Raw genomic sequence first — 19,237 nt, 5'->3', positions numbered from 1 at the left:
CAGACTCTTGTCATTATTTCGGAGACTCCTTTCTCACCTCACGTCCACTTTTATTCTTTCAGTCTTTGAAGGCGACTCCCCCAGCGTGAACCTTTACTCCTCCTTGTGCAGCTCATACTACTTATGTTGCGTCGCCAAAGTTAAAGCTGACCAATCAGACTGCTCTGAAGGACTGGATACACAGACCTTAGTGTTTTATTAGATCGTATAACTACTCGAGTACTAATTAAAGACAGGTAATAGAATAATTAAAAATATTTACTGTCACTTGCTGTACATGTGCACCTTCAGTGCCTTTCCTCTGTACCTGCGTGTATGAATGTCTCTTCACCAGCACGCCATCTCTAAATCCCGATCCCATAAAGCCTGCTTCTTAAAATCTTGTCATCGTTTTTGAGGCACCCTTCTCACCTCCTGTCCAGTTTCATACATTCAGTCTTTGAAGGCGAGACTGTCATTATGTGCTTTATGTCCCTGCAAATACTGTTTCTCAGACTCATTATTTTCCAAAGCACCTTACTCATCTCCTGTGTGGTTTTACACTTTCTGTCTTTGAAGGCAACTCTCTCTCAGCGTGCCTCTTACACCTTTACTCCTTCTTTTGCATCTCACACTTCCTCTTTTGTCACATCCCCAAAGCCAGACTGACCGATCACACCAAAAAAAAGAACTTCAAGAGTATAAGCATTTCGTTTGAGATGTCAGAAGAAAGCATCAAATTTTCAAAATCTGGTAATGTTGTCCTTGTACTATTTTCAATTAAATATCGGGTTTACACCATTTGCAAATCATCACATTCTGTTCTTATTTACAATTTACACAGCATCCCAACTTTCTTGCAAATGGGTTTGTAATCAAATATAATTTAAGTGCAAGTTCAAGATATGGCAAATACTTCATAAAAAACACCACCACTGTATTGAGACCTACGTCCTCGCCCTGTCCAGTTAGTGGGAAGAGAAGTACCTGCGCCACGTTCAAAGTCGTAGACACTTTCTCTTGTTTGGCTTCTACAGTGCGGAAGCTGAATGCTCTCTCCAGAACGGTCTGCTCAATACCAATCAACTCGCAGATCTCCTTGAGCTCTGTAGGATAAACCAAACAAAGAACAAAAACATGTTCATTGGGCAAGTCTGAAACTCCAGTGTTCACGTGTACAAGTATAATTTTCAGACATTTCAATTACATTAACTTCACCCATTAATTTTGATGCCATCGTATCCCTAATGTCCATGTCCCGAGGTTCAAAGAGGAACACTGCCCTTAACCGCCCTCTGCCGGATATATCCAGCATCGTAGCTTTATTGCTGACGCCTTACTGCCGGAATTACCCGGCACATTTGCCTGTGGTTATGTGAATGCCTGGCGCGTAGTATAACTGACAGTTTGCCGTGGGTATTATTACTACGTTGTATTTCGACAACTCTGTGGTTGTATTGGCCGCTCACATGATGTGATTCGAAAGTGAAAGCTGTGAATATGGTGAAACGTAAACTGACTTCAAGTGAGGTTTTGCAGGCGATTTTGGACAATAATTCTGATCATGATTGTAGCAGTTCTGAAGAAGATTTTAGCAACAATGATGATCAGCAACGTGCGCTGCATGATACTGTGAATGACGGCGCATCGGATGAGTGTCCCCATCATCTCAACTGGACTGCTGCCCGTTATCTGAGCCAGATATGAAAGATCCAAACCGTGACCGCTTGTTCAAGCTACGTCCTTTGATTGACCATTTATTTGAAACACTTCAGCAGGTATTTCAGCAGGTAAATACTGCTTGAATAAATGTAAAGTAAAAAAACGAAAATTGTTCAGATTTCTCCTGGAATGGGGAATATTTAGAGAGTTGGCGGTTAAAGGGTTAACAATAAGACTTCTGCTTTTATGTAGAAAGTGGCAAAGCATTCAGTGTAATGATTCAGAGTCCCACTAACCATACTGGGGTTTTTCCCTCAAGGATTTCCCCCACAAGGTTTCATCAACTGGGGGCATAACTGAACATCAGGTAAACCGATTTGTGTTTATTATTCAATGAAATTAAATTATTGTGGCATCAGAGTGGTGACGTGTGTGACAGAAAAACAGTAATGGCTTCTGTGTAACTGCAACGCCTGTAAGGCCTGACATCCTCGAGTTTAATATTAGAAACATAAAGTAATGTCAAGAATAAAGTCATGTTTCGGAAAGCAAAGTTTTATGGGACTGTGTATTCTTTACTAAAAATAAAACCAAAACCAAAAACAAAACAAAACAAAAAGAAACGCTTGTTTCAGCAATGGCAAAATCACGTAGGTCAGAATGTTCCGGTAACTAATTACATATTTCCACAGCTACTAGGAATGAAGTAGTGTCATGTGATCTCCTAAATTATTAGGAGAAGTTAGCTATATATATATTTGCAAGTAAAAATGAAATAAACAAATTGGAGATTCATGTATCGCATGACACAGATACCACTCCAGAATCCTGTGCTGCCAAGAACACGCTGTCATACTGGTTCTTCCTGCAGAAGAACTGGTTCGGTGTGACACATTTCATGCTTGCGAGTCCTGCCTGCATTACTTTAATTTTTTTTTGGTTTGACTTCAGGGGAGTGTATGACATACAAAAAAAGGCGCCAAGATGTTCAGTAATATTGTTCACATCAAATATTCATGGCCGTTTTAGAAAAATACACACTGTATTCCATACTTTCAACATATGGGGATTGTTATGATAATCATTTTGTTGATATTCCACATTGAATGCAAATGGAAATATAAGAAAATAACAAGTTGAATAAGCCCTACCTTTATAAAGCACCTTACCATACCAAATGCCACCCCTTCAGAACGCAACGCTGCTGTATAACGCAATCCCCTACATATATATTTCCAAATATATTAGTGATATCCTCAAAATCGCATTGGGAGTCTAGACTTGCTGTGGTGGGGTTTAAAGTTCAGTGCCACACTCGCTAAGCGGTGATTTATGGAAAAGGTGCAATTAAATGAAGTGGAAAAGAATTGAATATAATGGTGTTGTTGCATGCTGCGAGACGACAGATTACGGCACTAGCTAGGCATTATATAGGGTTATGCAGTATACTAGAAAAAGTAATGGAAAAATCCAAAATGTAATCCAAATGGGATTTTTTGCCACTGGAAATAACCGTTAGCTTTCCTCTCAAAATACCCAAGACACCCTGCCCCATACCACCACCCAACACTCATCACTGCAGTGTCTGTTTCATAGACTTCATGAGCTACTGCTTCAATGCAATTGGAACTTCATAGCTATCAGGAGGATAATTGAGGCACACCAGAGAGATCAGCAATTGTACCGCACACCAAGAGAGGCTGGGTTTAGACTGGGCTGGGGATAGTGTTTGGGCACAGCTTAGGGGGATTGTTAGTTGAACCAGGAGATTCATGCAAAAAATAAAAATCAAAGTGACCAAAACCCAAGTCAAAAGAAAGTCAAGAAGTCAAAAACCAGGCAAGACATGAAAATTAAACAGAGAGAGAATTACTCTAAGAGTTTTGAAGGATTTATCTGTAGACCGGATAAAGTTTAGTAAAACTGCTGACCTTTTTTGCTGTCTTGCTGATTAACTCAAGGCCATTACTGCAGAGACCATGCCCCTAGAAACGCGTTACACGACCCTAACAAGGTTTACGCAAAATGGCACCCGCTACAGAAAAAAGATACAAGACACTAAAATTCAGTCCTGATCATGACATACCCGTTACTTGCTTCGGAACCGTTTTGGTACTGAGGTATGAAAGTTTGAACTGAAGTCAAAATTTTAGTACCAATCCAACACTAGTATGCTGTAATGTCCAGTAAGTTATGAATAGGATACATCAGTAGATTCAGGAATATGTTGTTATGTTGGGGTCTCAATACTGACTTAAATGTAGTGCCATGTGTTTGATCTTTATTAGTTCTTAAATAGGGCGGCACGGTGGCGCAGTGGGTAGCGCTGCTGCCTCGCAGTTGGGAGATCTGGGGACCTGGGTTCGCTTCCCGGGTCCTCCCTGCGTGGAGTTTGCATGTTCTCCCTGTGTCTGCGTGGGTTTCCTCCAGGTACTCCGGTTTCCTCCCACAGTCCAAAGACATGCAGGTTAGGTGGATTGACGATTCTAAATTGGCCCTAGTGTGTGCTTGGTGTGTGGGTGTGTTTGTGTGTGTCCTGCGGTGGGTTGGCACCCTGCCCGGGATTGGTTCCTGCCTTGTGCCCTGTGTTGGCTGGGATTGGCTCCAGCAGACCCCCGTGACCCTGTGTTCGGATTCAGCGGGTTGGAAAATGGATGGATGGATGGATAGTTCTTAAATATCAGTGTATATTAAATCTTTTTATGATCGGATATTTCTTTTTTCTATTCATTTCTTATGTACTTCTTGATTTTCTATTAATGCTAAGTTATGTGCCCTGTCCCCTTAAGATAGAGTATCAGGGCACAGGGCCACCATGACAGTCCCCTTGAGGGCCACTGTCTTCCTATTTACTCAAGCAGGAGAGTCAGACTCTCCAGACCGACACAGAGTAATGAAGTTTAAATATTTGTGGATATCTTCATAAACGTTCTGATTTTTTGATCATGGTACTGTTTCTTGAGTAAGGTTTTTGATTTTGGTCTACCACTGTTACCTTTGAGTTTGCTTTTTAGGCAAACTCTTATTAATTTGTGTGGCTCATTATTTATGAAATCCTTGTAATTCGAAGGAAGTTTTTTTTTTGGTCCCAGAAGACCAGGAGTTTACAGTAATCCTCTTTTCTAAAGAAGAATTTTTGTAATATTTTTGAACTTTAAAAGCCTGACCCACATTTTGGGCCTGTGCAGGCCAAAGCCTGTCCCTTGAGTTTAAAGCTGAAGCCTGTTGTGGGTTTCCAAGTACTGCTCTGGTTTAGGGAATTTTGAGGCCTGCACTGTTTTTGAAGTGTTTTGTATTTATATTTCATAACACGTCAAGGACAGTGAGGATAAGGTGTAGACTTATTTAAAATACACACACTTTCATTATTTTTATTTTTTTTAGTATATAATTGCTGGAGGACAGAAGAGACCCCTTTGAGATTGCTAAAATATAAAGTGCAATACAAAAACAATTTATTATTATTATTATTAGGATTAAGTCATCGTCTCCTGATTTCATCAGCCTGACTAAAGCAATTCTCTAGTAACAACTTACTACACCATACCGTACCATTTTTTGAGCTCACTTAACCCTAAGCAGAGTCACAAGGGGCTGGAGTCTACCCCAGCAATCATAGGGACCCATGCCCTGGGCACAGGTCACCAATCCATCACAGGGTGAACACACACTCACACATGTGTGCCAACTTAGTGTCACCAACCCTTTAACCTGCATGTGAGAGGAAGGTGGAGCACCCTGAGGAAACCCACAAATACATAGAAAGAACACACAATCTCCACAAAGGGAAGCAACTCATGGTCTTCTTACAGTGAACTAGCAGTGCTACTACTGCGCCACCCTGCTGGCCACCATTTTTATACTGAAAATAAAAAACTCAAAATCAATATAGAATTAAAATGCCAGCCTTGTTTTTGTTCAATCCCATAATGAGGACACCTACCATTTTTATCCTTGACTCGGCTCTCATCCAGCCCGTTGACTCGTGATTCAGGTTTGAATTCGATGTTGCCCAGCTTCAGCACAGCGCTGACCACCTCCAAAACTGACTGTGTCTCATCATCCATGAAGCCCACAATCTGCATGGCGTTCTGCAGTAGAAAAAGAAGAGTTTTACCGATTCTGTCTGCCTGAAGTGTAGATGAGTATAGCCATGAAAAGAACTGCAAATCCAGACTTAAATGTAGAATTAGACAAAATACTGGTCAGTCACTCTGGGCCCTCGGTCATAACATACAACACCAGCGTTATGTTTCTGTCAGGATTCCTTCCCTGGCTGAGGTTCATTTCTTTATGTTCTTTTTGTCCATTTTTGATTCTTTTCTTTACATTAATATTGTTTGTGCTTATTATTTGTATTCTTTATCATTTTGTCCAAGTATCAATGCCTTGGTTATGCTCCATTTTTTTTGTGGGTGGTTTCCTACGAGGTGGAGCCACCTGATAATCACTGCCAGGAACTGCCCACCTTCCAATAAATCCGGAGATTATCCCACAGTTCTTGGTGGTTCATTTTGAATGTACAGTGGAACCTCGGTTCACAAACGTCTCTGAACACGTACAAATGGGGTTACGACCACACACTCACTATATGAACAAACCAGTTTCCCTTTCGGTTTGTGCACGCCACTGATTTCCGCACGTGTTCAGTTTCTCCCTGTGCAGCGAGAGAGAGAGGGGGTGCTGGCTGCATAAGGCTGAGAAGGCAGTTAAAGAACGCACCGGGCTTGTTTTTAAAGAGACTGATTCCAGCATTGTTTTAACCTCGTTGTATTTCATGAAGACTTTTTTCTATTGGATTTTAACCTCCACTTCACTTCTGTTTACAGCGATCTGTTTGTAGCGTGCATTGTTACTTTTCTTGGTTGTTTATTAAATTACGGATTTTTCAAATGTTTCATTTTTTTCCCTGTGCTTAAGACTCATTAAAAAAAAAGTTTTTAGCGAGCGATTCGTATCGCTATAGCACAAACTCTTGCAATGTTAAGTTTTCTCTGTTGTTCAAGCTTTTCTCAGTGTTATTCAATGTTTTTACATTTAGTTTACTATTACGCTGTGCATTCTATGGTATTATTAACTGCTTAAAAATCTTTAAAAAAATATATTTACATACAGTTCATACGGTCTGGAATGGATTAATTGTATTGACATACAATCCTATGGGGGAAATTACTTCGGGTCACGACCAAATCGGTTACAACCAGAGTTTTGGAATGAATTACGGTCGTGATCCGAGGTTCCACTGTACTGAGATTTGATCAGTTTCTGTGTTTCTATGTGTTTATGTTTTTCACTTTTCTGGATTTTTGACTTTCTGTCCAGATTTTGAACTCGCTTTGGACTGTTGGGACTATGTTTGCTTGGAATTGCCTTGTTGTCTCAGCTAATCCTTTTTGCATTTTGTGCTCTATGGAGCTTCACTGTCAGACTGAGCATTTTCATGGAAAGAAAACCTTTTTATTTTTCTAAAGGTTTTGTATTCATCCTTATTACTAGCTAGCTTGGATGGTTTGCACCTCTAGTTGGCATTTTTGGAAACGCTCTTCATGAACTTTGGTGCTTTGGGACTCCTAAGTCTGCAACAACCAGGCTCTTAACAGCCGAGATTTAAAGCGTCATGAAAAACTGATGGCCATGTAGTGGACTAGCAGCATCCAACTTCAATCCACTGTCTGTTTTCTTGCTTTTATTAATTGCCACTACTGAGGGGCTTTGTTAACAGCACAGATGCAGAGCAGACAACCTTGCATCTGTACTTTAAGTATCTCGTTTGCTATCTCTTGAACTACAGGGTTCTGGGCCTGCTCATAGATACCTGCCTGGCACCCTGCTCTTATTTTAATGGCACCTTATATTGCCGACAAAGACCTTCAAACGGATGGGACTGGAAAAAATTAGCTATAGACACAAACACACACACACACACACATACATAAATACCCAGTATATATGATCTGTGTGTGTGTTTAGCCTCAAGGCTAAACATCAATTCGCCTCTGCTATGCTCACAAAACACTGAGATCTTTAAGGATCTCAAGCTGCACAAAAAGGAGACATCACTGATGGATTATTTCAACCTTCACGATCTCCACCACCACTCGTGACGCCAGTCTCAGGGTCTTCTGATGGCAGCGACTAAAGTTTTTTTTTTTTTTTTTTTAAATTGAGATCTTAGCACAAAAGTTGCAAAATTCTACTGAACTACTTGTGGGAAAAAATGTTTTTTGCATGTTACCATATTGTACTTTATATACTGCATTTTAGGGGTTGTTTCCTGGTTACTGTGTTATGAAAAAAGTGTATATTATCAAAAATAGTGTTTTGTTATAAAGAATTATATGCAGAAAAGTGAATTTTGAGCAAACTCAAATGGTGGTCCTGGGAACCTAACCCCCCTATTTTGAATAGGTTCAATAAATTAACATCTGTATTTTTGACTTTTACTCTCCTAGCAACATTCTCCATGTGAAAGTTGAGAATTGACATACTGTATATACAGAAAGTCTGTCTGTTCTCTATACAATCCCATACGTTTTGATCAATCTAGAACAAATCCTGTATAGCTCACTTTAGGACCATACAACAGACTACTTAAGAACCCCAAAACCCTGACCCTGGGGGTCCCAGTGACTTTTTTTTTTTGGCCTTTGTGCTACACTTTGCACAGCAGTGCCACCTGCTGGCTCACAGCAAGTGAAACATCCAAACAGACTCAAGCCAGTCTAGCAGACAAAATGGCCAGAGCCTTACATTTCATACCTTGGCATTGCAGCGTGCTACTTCTGTCAGCTGTAATATAAAATGGGGTATCATGCATTTTTGAGAGGGGTGTTGAGTGAGGCTTGACCAAGAGTGGAAGTGCAGAACAACACAAGGGAGAATCAAAGGGTTGTTGTTTAACTCCAGCGTTGTGGACTTTTCAGCATCATTTAATTGTCCACCTTGATCCACGAGGGTGAGTCAGACATGACAGCATTCATGATTACAACCCACCAAGGAGTTACTGCAATTCTGAAATCCAACCGGACGCAAAAAGAACAAATTCTCGACTCACGAGTGCAGAGACATTAACAGAGGCGGCAGTGTGGATGACAGGTGGGACAGCCAGCAATAACAACTGGGTCACCATTTCAAAAATATAGAAACCTTTGCTTTCTTTCCTTAACACATTTCACAAAATATACCCGACAACACCGGGTACTTCAGCTAATACATTTATATATCGTTAGTGTAATATTCTCAAGCCTGCTTAATAAAGTTAACAATTTGGTACGAAATTCAGTTAAATATTATTGGATCAGACCTAAAAAGTTTCTAACCAGCTTCATTCTAACAAAACATGAAGAGCTCTGAAGAGTTTTGAAAAATGGGGCACACAGGGGAAGGCCAGCAGCCAAAGAGTCACTATAAAGTCAAAGCCGTCGCTCCAGTTTCATCTGCGCAAATTAAAGCTCAGCTATCAAGACAAGTGGCTTCATCAGATGAGGCCGATCACCCCGGTGTGTTAATTATTTAAATCAGCCTGGTGCTCTAAGCAGCGTGGTGGTGGAGGCTCTGATGCCAACTCTTTAGCAGGTACGGGCTACAGTGCTCTACACATTCTGTGTGGGCTGGAAAAGACGCAGGCTAAACTCCCAGCCAGTACCACTTACCAAGTAATTTATGCCTCCTGCATGAATTACAAAAATTAAAAGCTTGATTTGAATAAGTGCAGCTCAGACTGAGCGGCAAAGCGTGAAACTGTTCATCTTTAACAGGTGATCTGACTTGTTGGAATTCAATTCTTTTTTTTTTGTGCAGTTTAAGTTCCAATAAAGTGTCATTAACAAGTATGAAAGAGGGGAAAAAGGGACATAGGGACATTCAGAAATGGCCCTGCACCAAGCTCAACCTTGGCTTACATGCTACATCGACTATTCTATTCATTGACTATTTACATTTTTTTTTGCTACCAGCTTCAGTATTAGGCTACACTTTTATGTACATTCGGCACATCACTCTGGGTTAGGATAGTGTGGGTATGTGAGAGTAGGTGGCATCCCATTCAAGTCCCTGCGTGGAGTTTGCATGTTCGGCGTGGGCTTCCTGTTACAGTTCAAAGACATGCAGGTCAAGTAGATGGGTGTTGCTAAATTGGCCCACGTGTGTGTTGTGTGTGATGGGCAGATGGTTATGTAGGTGGGCTCACTTTAGGTTGGACTGGCGTCCTCTCCAGGGGGTTGTCTCTGCCTTGAGATGCTTACTGGGTTAAGATTCAGCAGTGACAATGATATGACAATACAGGACAGTTATATTAGTATTATAATTCCTTACATTTCTATGGTGCTTTTATCCCTGCTGAACTGTTTAGAAACACTCATTTAGTTGTCACCCATCAAAAGGCTCTTCCAAGGTTGGGTGCACAGCCTTCACCTTGTTACTTTCTCGTATACAAAGTATAGGGAAAGTATTGTAATCCTCCAAAAGTTCCATGTCAAGATTTTGATGAATCTGGATATTTTAGACCTGCCCGAGTCTGAAAATACCATTTTTGGAATTATGCCTGTGTGTGTATGTAAACACGATAACTTGAGTTCGCTTTCACTTCGGTCAATGAAATTTTGCATACAAGTATTAGGTACAAAATATAGATTTCTATCAACTTTTGGGCTATTTCCATTAACTGGAAATTTTACTTTACCTTTTATTCATGCAGCTGCAAAGTCCAATGTACTCCACTTTACCTTTATAATTGTTATATATATTATATAATTTGATTTGTTGTTGATGGTTCATTAAATGTACATAATACAAAAATATATTCATTATTGTGCGGTTTACTCCTCAAATATCAATCCCCATATCCGAGGATACGAGAAAGTCTAGGGGAAACCACTCCCGATTTTTACAATTAATAGACTTGGTGGTCATAATAATAATTCTTTCCATTTATATAGCACTTCTCGAATTATCCAAAACACTTTTCATAAGGAGTGGGGAGCCACTTCAACAACCACTAATGTGTAGCACCCTCCTGGATGATGTGGTGTCAGCCATTTTGCGCCAGTACACTCACCCCACATTAGCTGTTAGGCAGTGAAGTGGTGAGAGATAGGTAGTCAATTACGGACAGGGGATGATTAAGGAGGGGCAGAATGGTCAGGCTGTGGATATCGGCATACATCCTGCTCTTTACAAAGGATGCCCAGGGACCTTTAATTACCACATGGAGTCAGGACCTTGGTTTTACACCTCATCTGAAGGATGGTGCCGTTTTTACAACATAGTCTCCCCATCACTCCAGTGAGGCATTTGGATCCATACACAGACCACAGGGTAAGAGCCCCCTGCTGGCCTCACCAACACCTCTTTAAACAGCAACCCAAGCTTTTCCAAGATGTTCTCTGATCCAAGTACTGACCGGGCCTGAACATGTTTAGCTTCAGGTGAATGACCTGATGTGAACTGCAAGGGGGTATGGCAGCTGGCTAGTTACTTTTATTCAAGTTGTGTGAACAGTAGACCCCCTATCAATGTGTATATGAGATGTATCCTGTGACCTGGATGATCATTTTCTATTTCTTCCATTTCTAAATAATTGTACCAACGGTTGTCACCTTCTCACCAAGTTTTTCGTGCTGGTGGTCTTGTAGCCCATTCCAGACTTGTGCAGGTCTTGTCCCAGATTTCCTTTGACAGCTCTTTGGTGTTGCCCATGGTGGTGGAGAGGTTCAAATGGATAAAATCGATTCTGTGGACAGGTGGACTTTATACACACTAGTTGATATCAGGAGTATCTGGAATTGATTGACTGACTGTAATCCGTGTGCCTCGTGGGCACAGAGCCAATCTGTGGGAGGCAGAATTCTTGCTGGGATTTATGGGATCAAATCCTTATTTCTCTCAATGACATGCAAATCAATTCATAACTTTGATGTAATATGTTTTTTCTGGATTTTTGGTTGATATTCTGTCTCTCTCCATTAAAATGAAACTAGCATAAAAATTAGAGACTGAAGTCAGTAAACCTACAAATTCAGCAAGGGATCAAATACTTATTTCCCCCACTGTAGATGCACCCCCTGATGTTCTCCATTTTTGTTTCTGTTTTGTGTTTGTAAATCTAAGCCAGCCCACAAATAAATGCCTGATGTAAGAATTAGCGGAACTCATCAAAATCAGTGAGACGAGAGCCGGCTAGCAAATTGCTGTTATTCTGAAGTCATATGAAGCACAACACTTCTGTGCCAGCCACTAATAACAGAGGCAGAGAACAAACAAACAGAAGCATACAGCTGCTCCCGTCTGAGGGGCCCCGCTGTTATATTGTTATTCAATTTGACGCTGGCTTTGCACAACACACACAGGTTGTAGTACTTCGATGGAGCAGCTGTGTTGCAGTCCCGAAGGAGGGTCGTAGCAAAGACAACAAGACATCTTCTACGTTTCTTCCGGAGAGGCAAGCTACAAGGGAATGAGGCATGCGGCAGGAAATGAGATGCCTACCCTTACTGTACGGAAGTTGGCGGCATCATCCACTCCGTTCACCGTGGCAGAATCCAAGCCGAGGTAGTTGTACTTGCTGAAATCCCGCTCCAGATTGAGCTTCTCTGGGGAAGAGAGAATAGAGAGAAAAACAACATCAGGACTAGGCACAGGGGATGACAAGCACCCTTTAAAAATAAAGAAGAAGATGGGCCGATAGTCAAGACCATGCTGTGCACTTTTGAACAAAGACACAGAACTCAAAAAACACAAACAGTGCCTACAGAAATATTATAGAACATCAAATCTCTGTGGATGTAGTTTGGCTTTTTTGAAAATGATTAACAGGAGACGACTCTCGAGTGTCAAAGTGACAACAGATCTGAATTACAAAAATAAAATGTCATAATTCATCCCATAAAAATTATTATTTACTAGGCGGCAGCCATGACAGCCTTGACGCCGTGTGCACTGGCCTGTCTCGGCCCCGCCATTTTCCTCATTCTTCTACTCACTGCTCAAGCTCCATCAGGTCTCATGGTGGTCTTGACCCTAATATTCAAATCCGTCCACAAAATGTCTTCATTGGACTGAGATCTGGACTCTGACTCGGCCACTCCAGGGCATTCTCATTGCTGTTTTGATTCCATTCCCAGGTAGCTATGGATTTACACTTGGGCTCATTTGCCTAGAAAACAAGTCCTCAAAGCAGCTTTCTGGCTGGTCTCTTCAATTTTTCCTCTTATTTTGCTGTATAGACTTTTCCCTTCACAAGCCTAACAGACCCTGCTGCTGCAGAGAACCATCCCAACAGCCTGATGACACCACTGCTATGTTTCATGGTGGGGATGATGCGTTTCTGATTATGTGCCCTTAATCCGATGACCCAAAAAAAAGTTCAATTTTGGTCCCATCAGACCACAGGACCTTTGACCTTCTGACTTTAAGAGCCTCCCGCGTGTCTTCAGCCAAGATGTCCTGTGCATTTTTCCTCTTTGCCACTCTCCCATAAAGCTGATGAATAACCCAGGGACAGTTGTCATCTGCACAGTTTCTTGTCACTCATGCATGTTTGAAGATCTCCCCATGGGATCAACTAAGGTATGTGATACCTGTCGTGAAGAGAGGGGGCGCTGTGGCTAACATTCTCTTCTCCTCCTCTCCCTGCAGCATCGAGAAACTGCCCAGTGAGGGTATTTAGCCCCGTCTGGTCCGGTCTGTGTAATATAAGAAGCCCGGCTGGCTGCCCAGGAGATGGCGTTATTTGCAAACACAGCAGACCGCCAGACAGAACTCCAGTGATTGACCCTGACTTACTATGGCAAAGAGCAGGATTTGTTTTGTTGCTCCTTTTTCTCAAGTGGGCCGTTTACTGAGGCCAAAAAAGCCACTATTTTCTGTTGGATTTCCTTATTAAACGGGACGACTCAGTTGGTGTCGTAGCTGTTCTCCTCTTCCATGATCTGTCATTCCTGTACCCGGCCACACTCTCCAATGTTATCCAATGTGTCTTGTCACTACTTCACAGTTCTCAATGTGGTCTCTAGCGGTCCTCCCTCACTCGTCTTCTTCAGTTTCTGTAGATGGCCTGCTCTAATCATATTTCCAGCTGTGCCATACTCAATCCATTTCTTCATCATTGATTTCATTGACTTCTGACATTTTCTTGTCTGCATCCTCTGACTTGTGCTTTTCACAGAGTTGCTTGGTGTGCTCGTGTGTCTTCACGGTGTATGTTAGACCACCATACTGACTCACCGTAAGTTGGACCTTCACCATCCAATCAATGGTAGGTAACCCCAGACAGGTGATCTTCACTGAACTAAAGATGGGACTTCTGCAGCTGTGATGATTCAAGGGTGTCATATAAAAGGGCCTGTAGTGGGCTGGCGCCCTGCCCGGGGTTTATTTCCTGCCTTGCGCCCTGTGTTGGCTGGGATTGGCTCCAGCAGACCCCCGTGACCCTGTAGTTAGGATATAGCGGGTTGGATAATGGATGGATATAAAAGGAGGTGAATACTTATGTGATTAGTCATTTTGTGTTTTATATTTGGCAGTAATTTAGACCACTTTGTAGAGACTGGTTTTCACTTTTGACATTGACGAGTCTCTTTCTGGTGATCAGGGTCAGAAAAGCTAAATTAAAACCAGACCACTAGAAATCCAATGGAGAAACTCTGGATGACCTTGACAAAGGCTGTTTACTCACCATAACACTTGACAGAGCTTGAGCACTTGGGCAAGAAGAATGGGGAGGGAGAAATGGCGGACATCTACCTATTGCTGACTTATACAACCAATTACTTTCTGTGTTATGCTGTAATTCATGTCGGCCCCTTTGCAAAGGTCTGTCGTCACTCTGACACTCGAGTCTTTCAGTTGATCGGTATCAAAAAAAGGTATCGATGTCTCAGAACAAGAAACTGAGAACATCCAAAGGGGTGCAGGCGTTTTATCTTCTTTGCACAATTTGAAGATGGGGCAGCATGGTAATGCAGTGGGTAGCCGTTCTGCTATACAGATCTCGCGACTTTGATTGGAGTCCCACACCTGAGGGTGGACTTCTGTGTGGAGTCTGTGTGTTCTCCCTGTGTGGACTTCCCTTCATGTTTTCTGTTTGTATCACTCACGGTGTGGTGGTCTTCTCATTCGTTTGTCTACTAAAGATACGCTGATTATGTTAAAGGGTGACTCTCCTAGTCCAAGTGTAAGGACTGGCACCCTGTTCAGAGATTCACCACCCACTTTGTGCCAAATGGTGTCAGGTTGCAGCACCCTGAGGCCCTAAACTGGAACAAACAGGTCTGAGAACACATTTATGAATATTAGCAACTGCTTAGAGTGCCTATGGGTTACAAGTGCCACATGTACACAGCAACAAGACGGCAAACAACCTCCTCCCATTCAAATGCTGTTAGTTTGAATACTCTGAAATGGTAATTCAGTATTTATGAAGATAGAGAGCGGCATTAAACTGGGAGCAACAGCCAGCAGATCTGTCAATGACAGAAGAGTGCCGAAGGTCAGAAGATCATCTGAGAGACAAGGCGGGGAATGGACTTGTGGAGTGGAAGTGAGCCACTGGGGGTGATACGAGCAAATGTGACAGTACGCAAACGCAGGACTTTGAATAAGGTGACGGCTTCACACGCACCACCCACCCTCTAAGCAAACCCTCCACGTTGATAAGAGTTTAAAGCAGCTTGTTCTCAGCCAGGCCTCAGGTTCAGGAGACCAACACAGCATGCTGCCTTACAGTGCACTGCGTGTCATTTTTAAACACCTTATGTCATTAGCAAGAGAAATAAAAATAAATGCATGAGGTCACCAGTGTTAAATACTGCAGCTGCTCTCCTCATGTCATGAAAGCAGTGGTTCAAGGATTTTTTTATATAAAACACACTATCACTGACTTCAAAGTACATTTAAAATAAAAAATTCAAACCTTTATTCAGTAAATACAATAAAGAGATGTCTCACTTTAAGTCAGATAAAAAGTGCCTTCTAAGTTTTAAAACCCTGACAGATGAACATCCCTTTAATGTTACCATCCATGCCACTGTGTGCGCGCACAGTTTTACTAATGTGCAGAGCGAAGATGGCAGAGTGCATGCAGGTATCTGAACAGCAGCATCTACTGGACAGTCATGGAAATGCAGAAAAGGAAAATCTCCAAAGGGCGCAAGAAACAAACATTTTGAAATAAACCACTTGCTTTTATTGATAGATGGGAAACTTTCTGTAAATGCAGAGAGTGGATATTATAGGATAGTAAGAAAATGTGTAAAAACTTTAATAATAGGTATATTAATTAGGTAGTTTGAAGGTGAAACTTCATCACAAATTGTACTGCCGAGGTGAAATGTTCAGGCTGGCAGAAACAGATGGTTGATTACAAAAGCAACAGTGCTGTGGCAAAGCTGCTTGGGTACCAAAACAAAGTGACCACCATGAACTGTATTAGAAAGATAATATAGATCATATACTGAGTAAACAAGAAAGAATAAAGTATTGCAGATAGATAAATGTGAAAGGCACTTTATGATCGATCAATCGATATCGTTATGTAGTGCCTTTCACATCGATTTTCCTATCTATTAGTGCTTTTCTTATTTTGCTGTTTTATAGACTTCTCCCTACCTACTAATGTCTCTCTTAGATAGATACATGAAAGACACTATAAGATAGATAGATAGATAGATAGATAGATAGATAGATAGATAGATAGATAGATAGATAGATAGATAGATAGATAGATAGATAGATAGATAGATAGATAGATAGATAGATAGATAGATAGTGTATCTATCTATCTTATAGTGTCTTTCATGTATCTATCTAAGAGGGACATTAGTAGGTAGGGAGATAAGTCTATAGAACAGCAAAATAAGAAAAGCACTAATAGATAGGAAAATCGATGTGAAAGGCACTACATAATAGATGGTTATGAAAGGTGCTATAATAGGTGGGAAGACAACAAAGGCACTGTATAATAGAAACATAAAAATGCACTGATATATATAGACAGATGTGATAGGACAAACAAAGGCATAGATATACAGATATTCTAAAGGTGCTATAAAACAGACTGATAAATACGAAATGCACTATGTAAGATATATTGTCAAATTCACAGATGCGAAAGGATTATTTTGTAAAGAGATAGACATTAAAAGCTCTATATGATAGACAGACAGATGGACAAATATGAAAGGAACTTTTTGATAGATATTTAGTATCACAGAGCACCTTTCAAACCGACAGACAGGTAGATAGACAGGCATACATAGATACTGTATATACATGAAAGGTGCTATAAAACAGCCTGATAACAATGAAAGATGCTATATAAGACGTCTAAGTAGATTGACAGATATGAAAGGTCTCTACTTTTAGATAGATATTTCAATTACATAATAGACCAGCTAGATTTTCCTACCTGGTTTTTGTAGAAAGCGGTCACCTTTTGAGATACAAATGTTCATCTTCAACAGAAAGTAAAATATCATTTATTTCTTGTATTTCTTGAACTTCTGTATACTATTTTGTCATTTTATAATATGCAAATTCTACTTTCACTCTGCTATGATTTAGACATTTAAACATTAACAAAAATGTCAGTGAGGAGTATGTGTTCCATCTTGTTACGCTTTGCTTCCAAAATTGCAAGCTTGGCTCGGCCCAGCAAATTTTTTTTTTTATTATTTTCTTCATTGTACCCGACTGATACAATTTTTTCTATTTTCTTTGCATGTTATTTTAGCTAGATGGTTAGGCGCTATATGATAGATACAAAAGTCACTTTATAATAGATAAATAGATGTGAAATGCAGTATGGAACCGATAGATAAACAGACAATCAGACAGGCAGACCAAGGCATAGATGTTAAGAACGTTATCACTGAAGTAATGAAAACAATGGAGAGCTTCTTGAAGGCACCATTTTGCTTGAAATACTCACTAAGCATATCATCAGGTGCTCCAGACAGCAACTGGTAGAAGACGTGGAAGTTCCTCTCCCCTCTCGGCTGTTTAACAACACGTGATTTCTCCAACAGATCTGGAAGGAGAAAGAGAAACTTTGTATAAAACATTTGACAAAAGCCTGAGATGTTCCATTGGTGTTTTTAACTACATAAACATTTTCGAAATACAAGTTAAATCACATGAATCATCAGTGGGTCCAGCATTGCCACAGGCACCTGCAGCTACAATGGGAACGAAAAGCCATATGCCCACAGAAAGCAGAACTCCATTGTTCTTACTCTGTCGCGGCTGAGATTTAAAACCAGGAGTTTGGGCCTGTGCCACCATTCGCCCACCTGAAGGAAGTGTTTGATGTGTTTGTGATACGGCAGATTGAGAAAGTTTTCAGACCCCTTCACTTTCAGCATACATTATTGTGTTTGCAGATTGAATTTTAAATGGATAGATTCATCGTTTGTGCCCATCAATCTACACTCAAAAACACATAATGACATAGTGAAGGAAGGTTTTCAGAAAGGACTGCAAATTGAATTAAAAAAAACCTAAAATCTTTCATTCATAAAAGTATTCAGACCCTTATTTCAGTACTTTGTAGAAGCTCCTTTGGGAGCAATTCCAAGCTCAAGTCTTCCTGGGTGAGTCTCTACAAGCTTTGTCCACCTGTTTTTTGGGGCAGTTTATCCCCTTCTTCTTGGGAGATCCTCTCAGACTCTGTTAGACTGGACGGGAAGTGTCTGTAAACTGCCATTTCTTCACACACATTTTAAGGGAATTAAATCTGGACTTGAGACTTGTACCAAAGCCACTTCAGTGTTGTCCTGGCTGCTGTATGCTTGAGGTCATTGTCATTTGGATCAGCAAATGGTTGTCCAAATCTGAGATGATGTGTAATCTTGAGCAGGTTTTCTTCGAAGGCCTCTCTTTATTAGGATGCATGTATCCACCCCCCAATACATTGATGCTGCTACCACCAATCTTCACCATAGGGATGGTGTTAGGCAAGTGATGAGCAGGGCCTGGTCTTCAGTAGACATTCTGCTTAGAGCTCTGCCAACAGATTTAGAATATTTGACCTCGTGCTCTCAGAGTCCTTTAAAGGCTGTCTGACAAACTCCAAGCAGGGGGTTAGCCACTCTCCTATTAGTGCTTGATTGAAGGAGTGCTGCCGAGATGATTGTCCTTCAGACAGGTTCTCCCATCTCAGTAGAGGATTTCAAAAGCTCTGGTTGAGTGACCATTGGGTTATTAGTCACCTCCCTACCCAAAGCCCTTCTTGCCCAGTTACTCAGCCAGATGACCAACTCTAGGAAGACTCCAGCCTGGTGGTTCCAAACTTCTTGCATTTCACAATTCTTGAAGCCACTGTGCTAGAGCTTTAAAATTGGATTTATCTCCTTGCCCTGAGCTGTGTCTCACCACAATTTGATGATGGGGTCTGGAGAGACTTCCTTGGACTTCATAGCTTGGTTTTTGTTCTGACACGCAGTGTGAATTTTAGGACCTTCCACACACAGGTCCACGTGTGCTTTTCTAAATCATGCCCAGTCAATTCACTTTGCCACAGGTGGGCTCCAGTCAAGTTCTAGAAACATCTCAAGGAGAATTAAAGGAAACAGGAGGCACCCTAGCCCAATTTGGAATGTCA

General features: G+C 41.1%; 1 protein-coding gene across 9 annotated transcripts in view; it reads right to left on the bottom strand.

Moving 5' to 3' along the window:
- myo1b (myosin IB) overlaps window positions 1–19,237 on the bottom strand; it is a 248,800-nt gene that overhangs the window by 94,924 nt on the left and 134,639 nt on the right. For all 9 annotated transcript variants that reach the window (XM_051930300.1, XM_051930302.1, XM_051930301.1 and 6 more), the window contains exons 8-11: window positions 17,567–17,665; window positions 12,127–12,230; window positions 5,585–5,732; window positions 967–1,085 (exon numbers count right to left, since the gene is read on the bottom strand). In XM_051930300.1, coding sequence (XP_051786260.1) covers window positions 967–1,085; window positions 5,585–5,732; window positions 12,127–12,230; window positions 17,567–17,665 — 470 coding nt within the window. The remainder of the gene's footprint in view (window positions 1–966; window positions 1,086–5,584; window positions 5,733–12,126; window positions 12,231–17,566; window positions 17,666–19,237) is intronic.

Source organism: Erpetoichthys calabaricus, chromosome 8, assembly GCF_900747795.2.
Source record: "Erpetoichthys calabaricus chromosome 8, fErpCal1.3, whole genome shotgun sequence".
NCBI lineage: Eukaryota > Metazoa > Chordata > Cladistia > Polypteriformes > Polypteridae > Erpetoichthys > Erpetoichthys calabaricus.
Note: the sequence above shows the minus strand (reverse complement) of the source record. Positions and strands in the feature narration are given on the sequence as shown.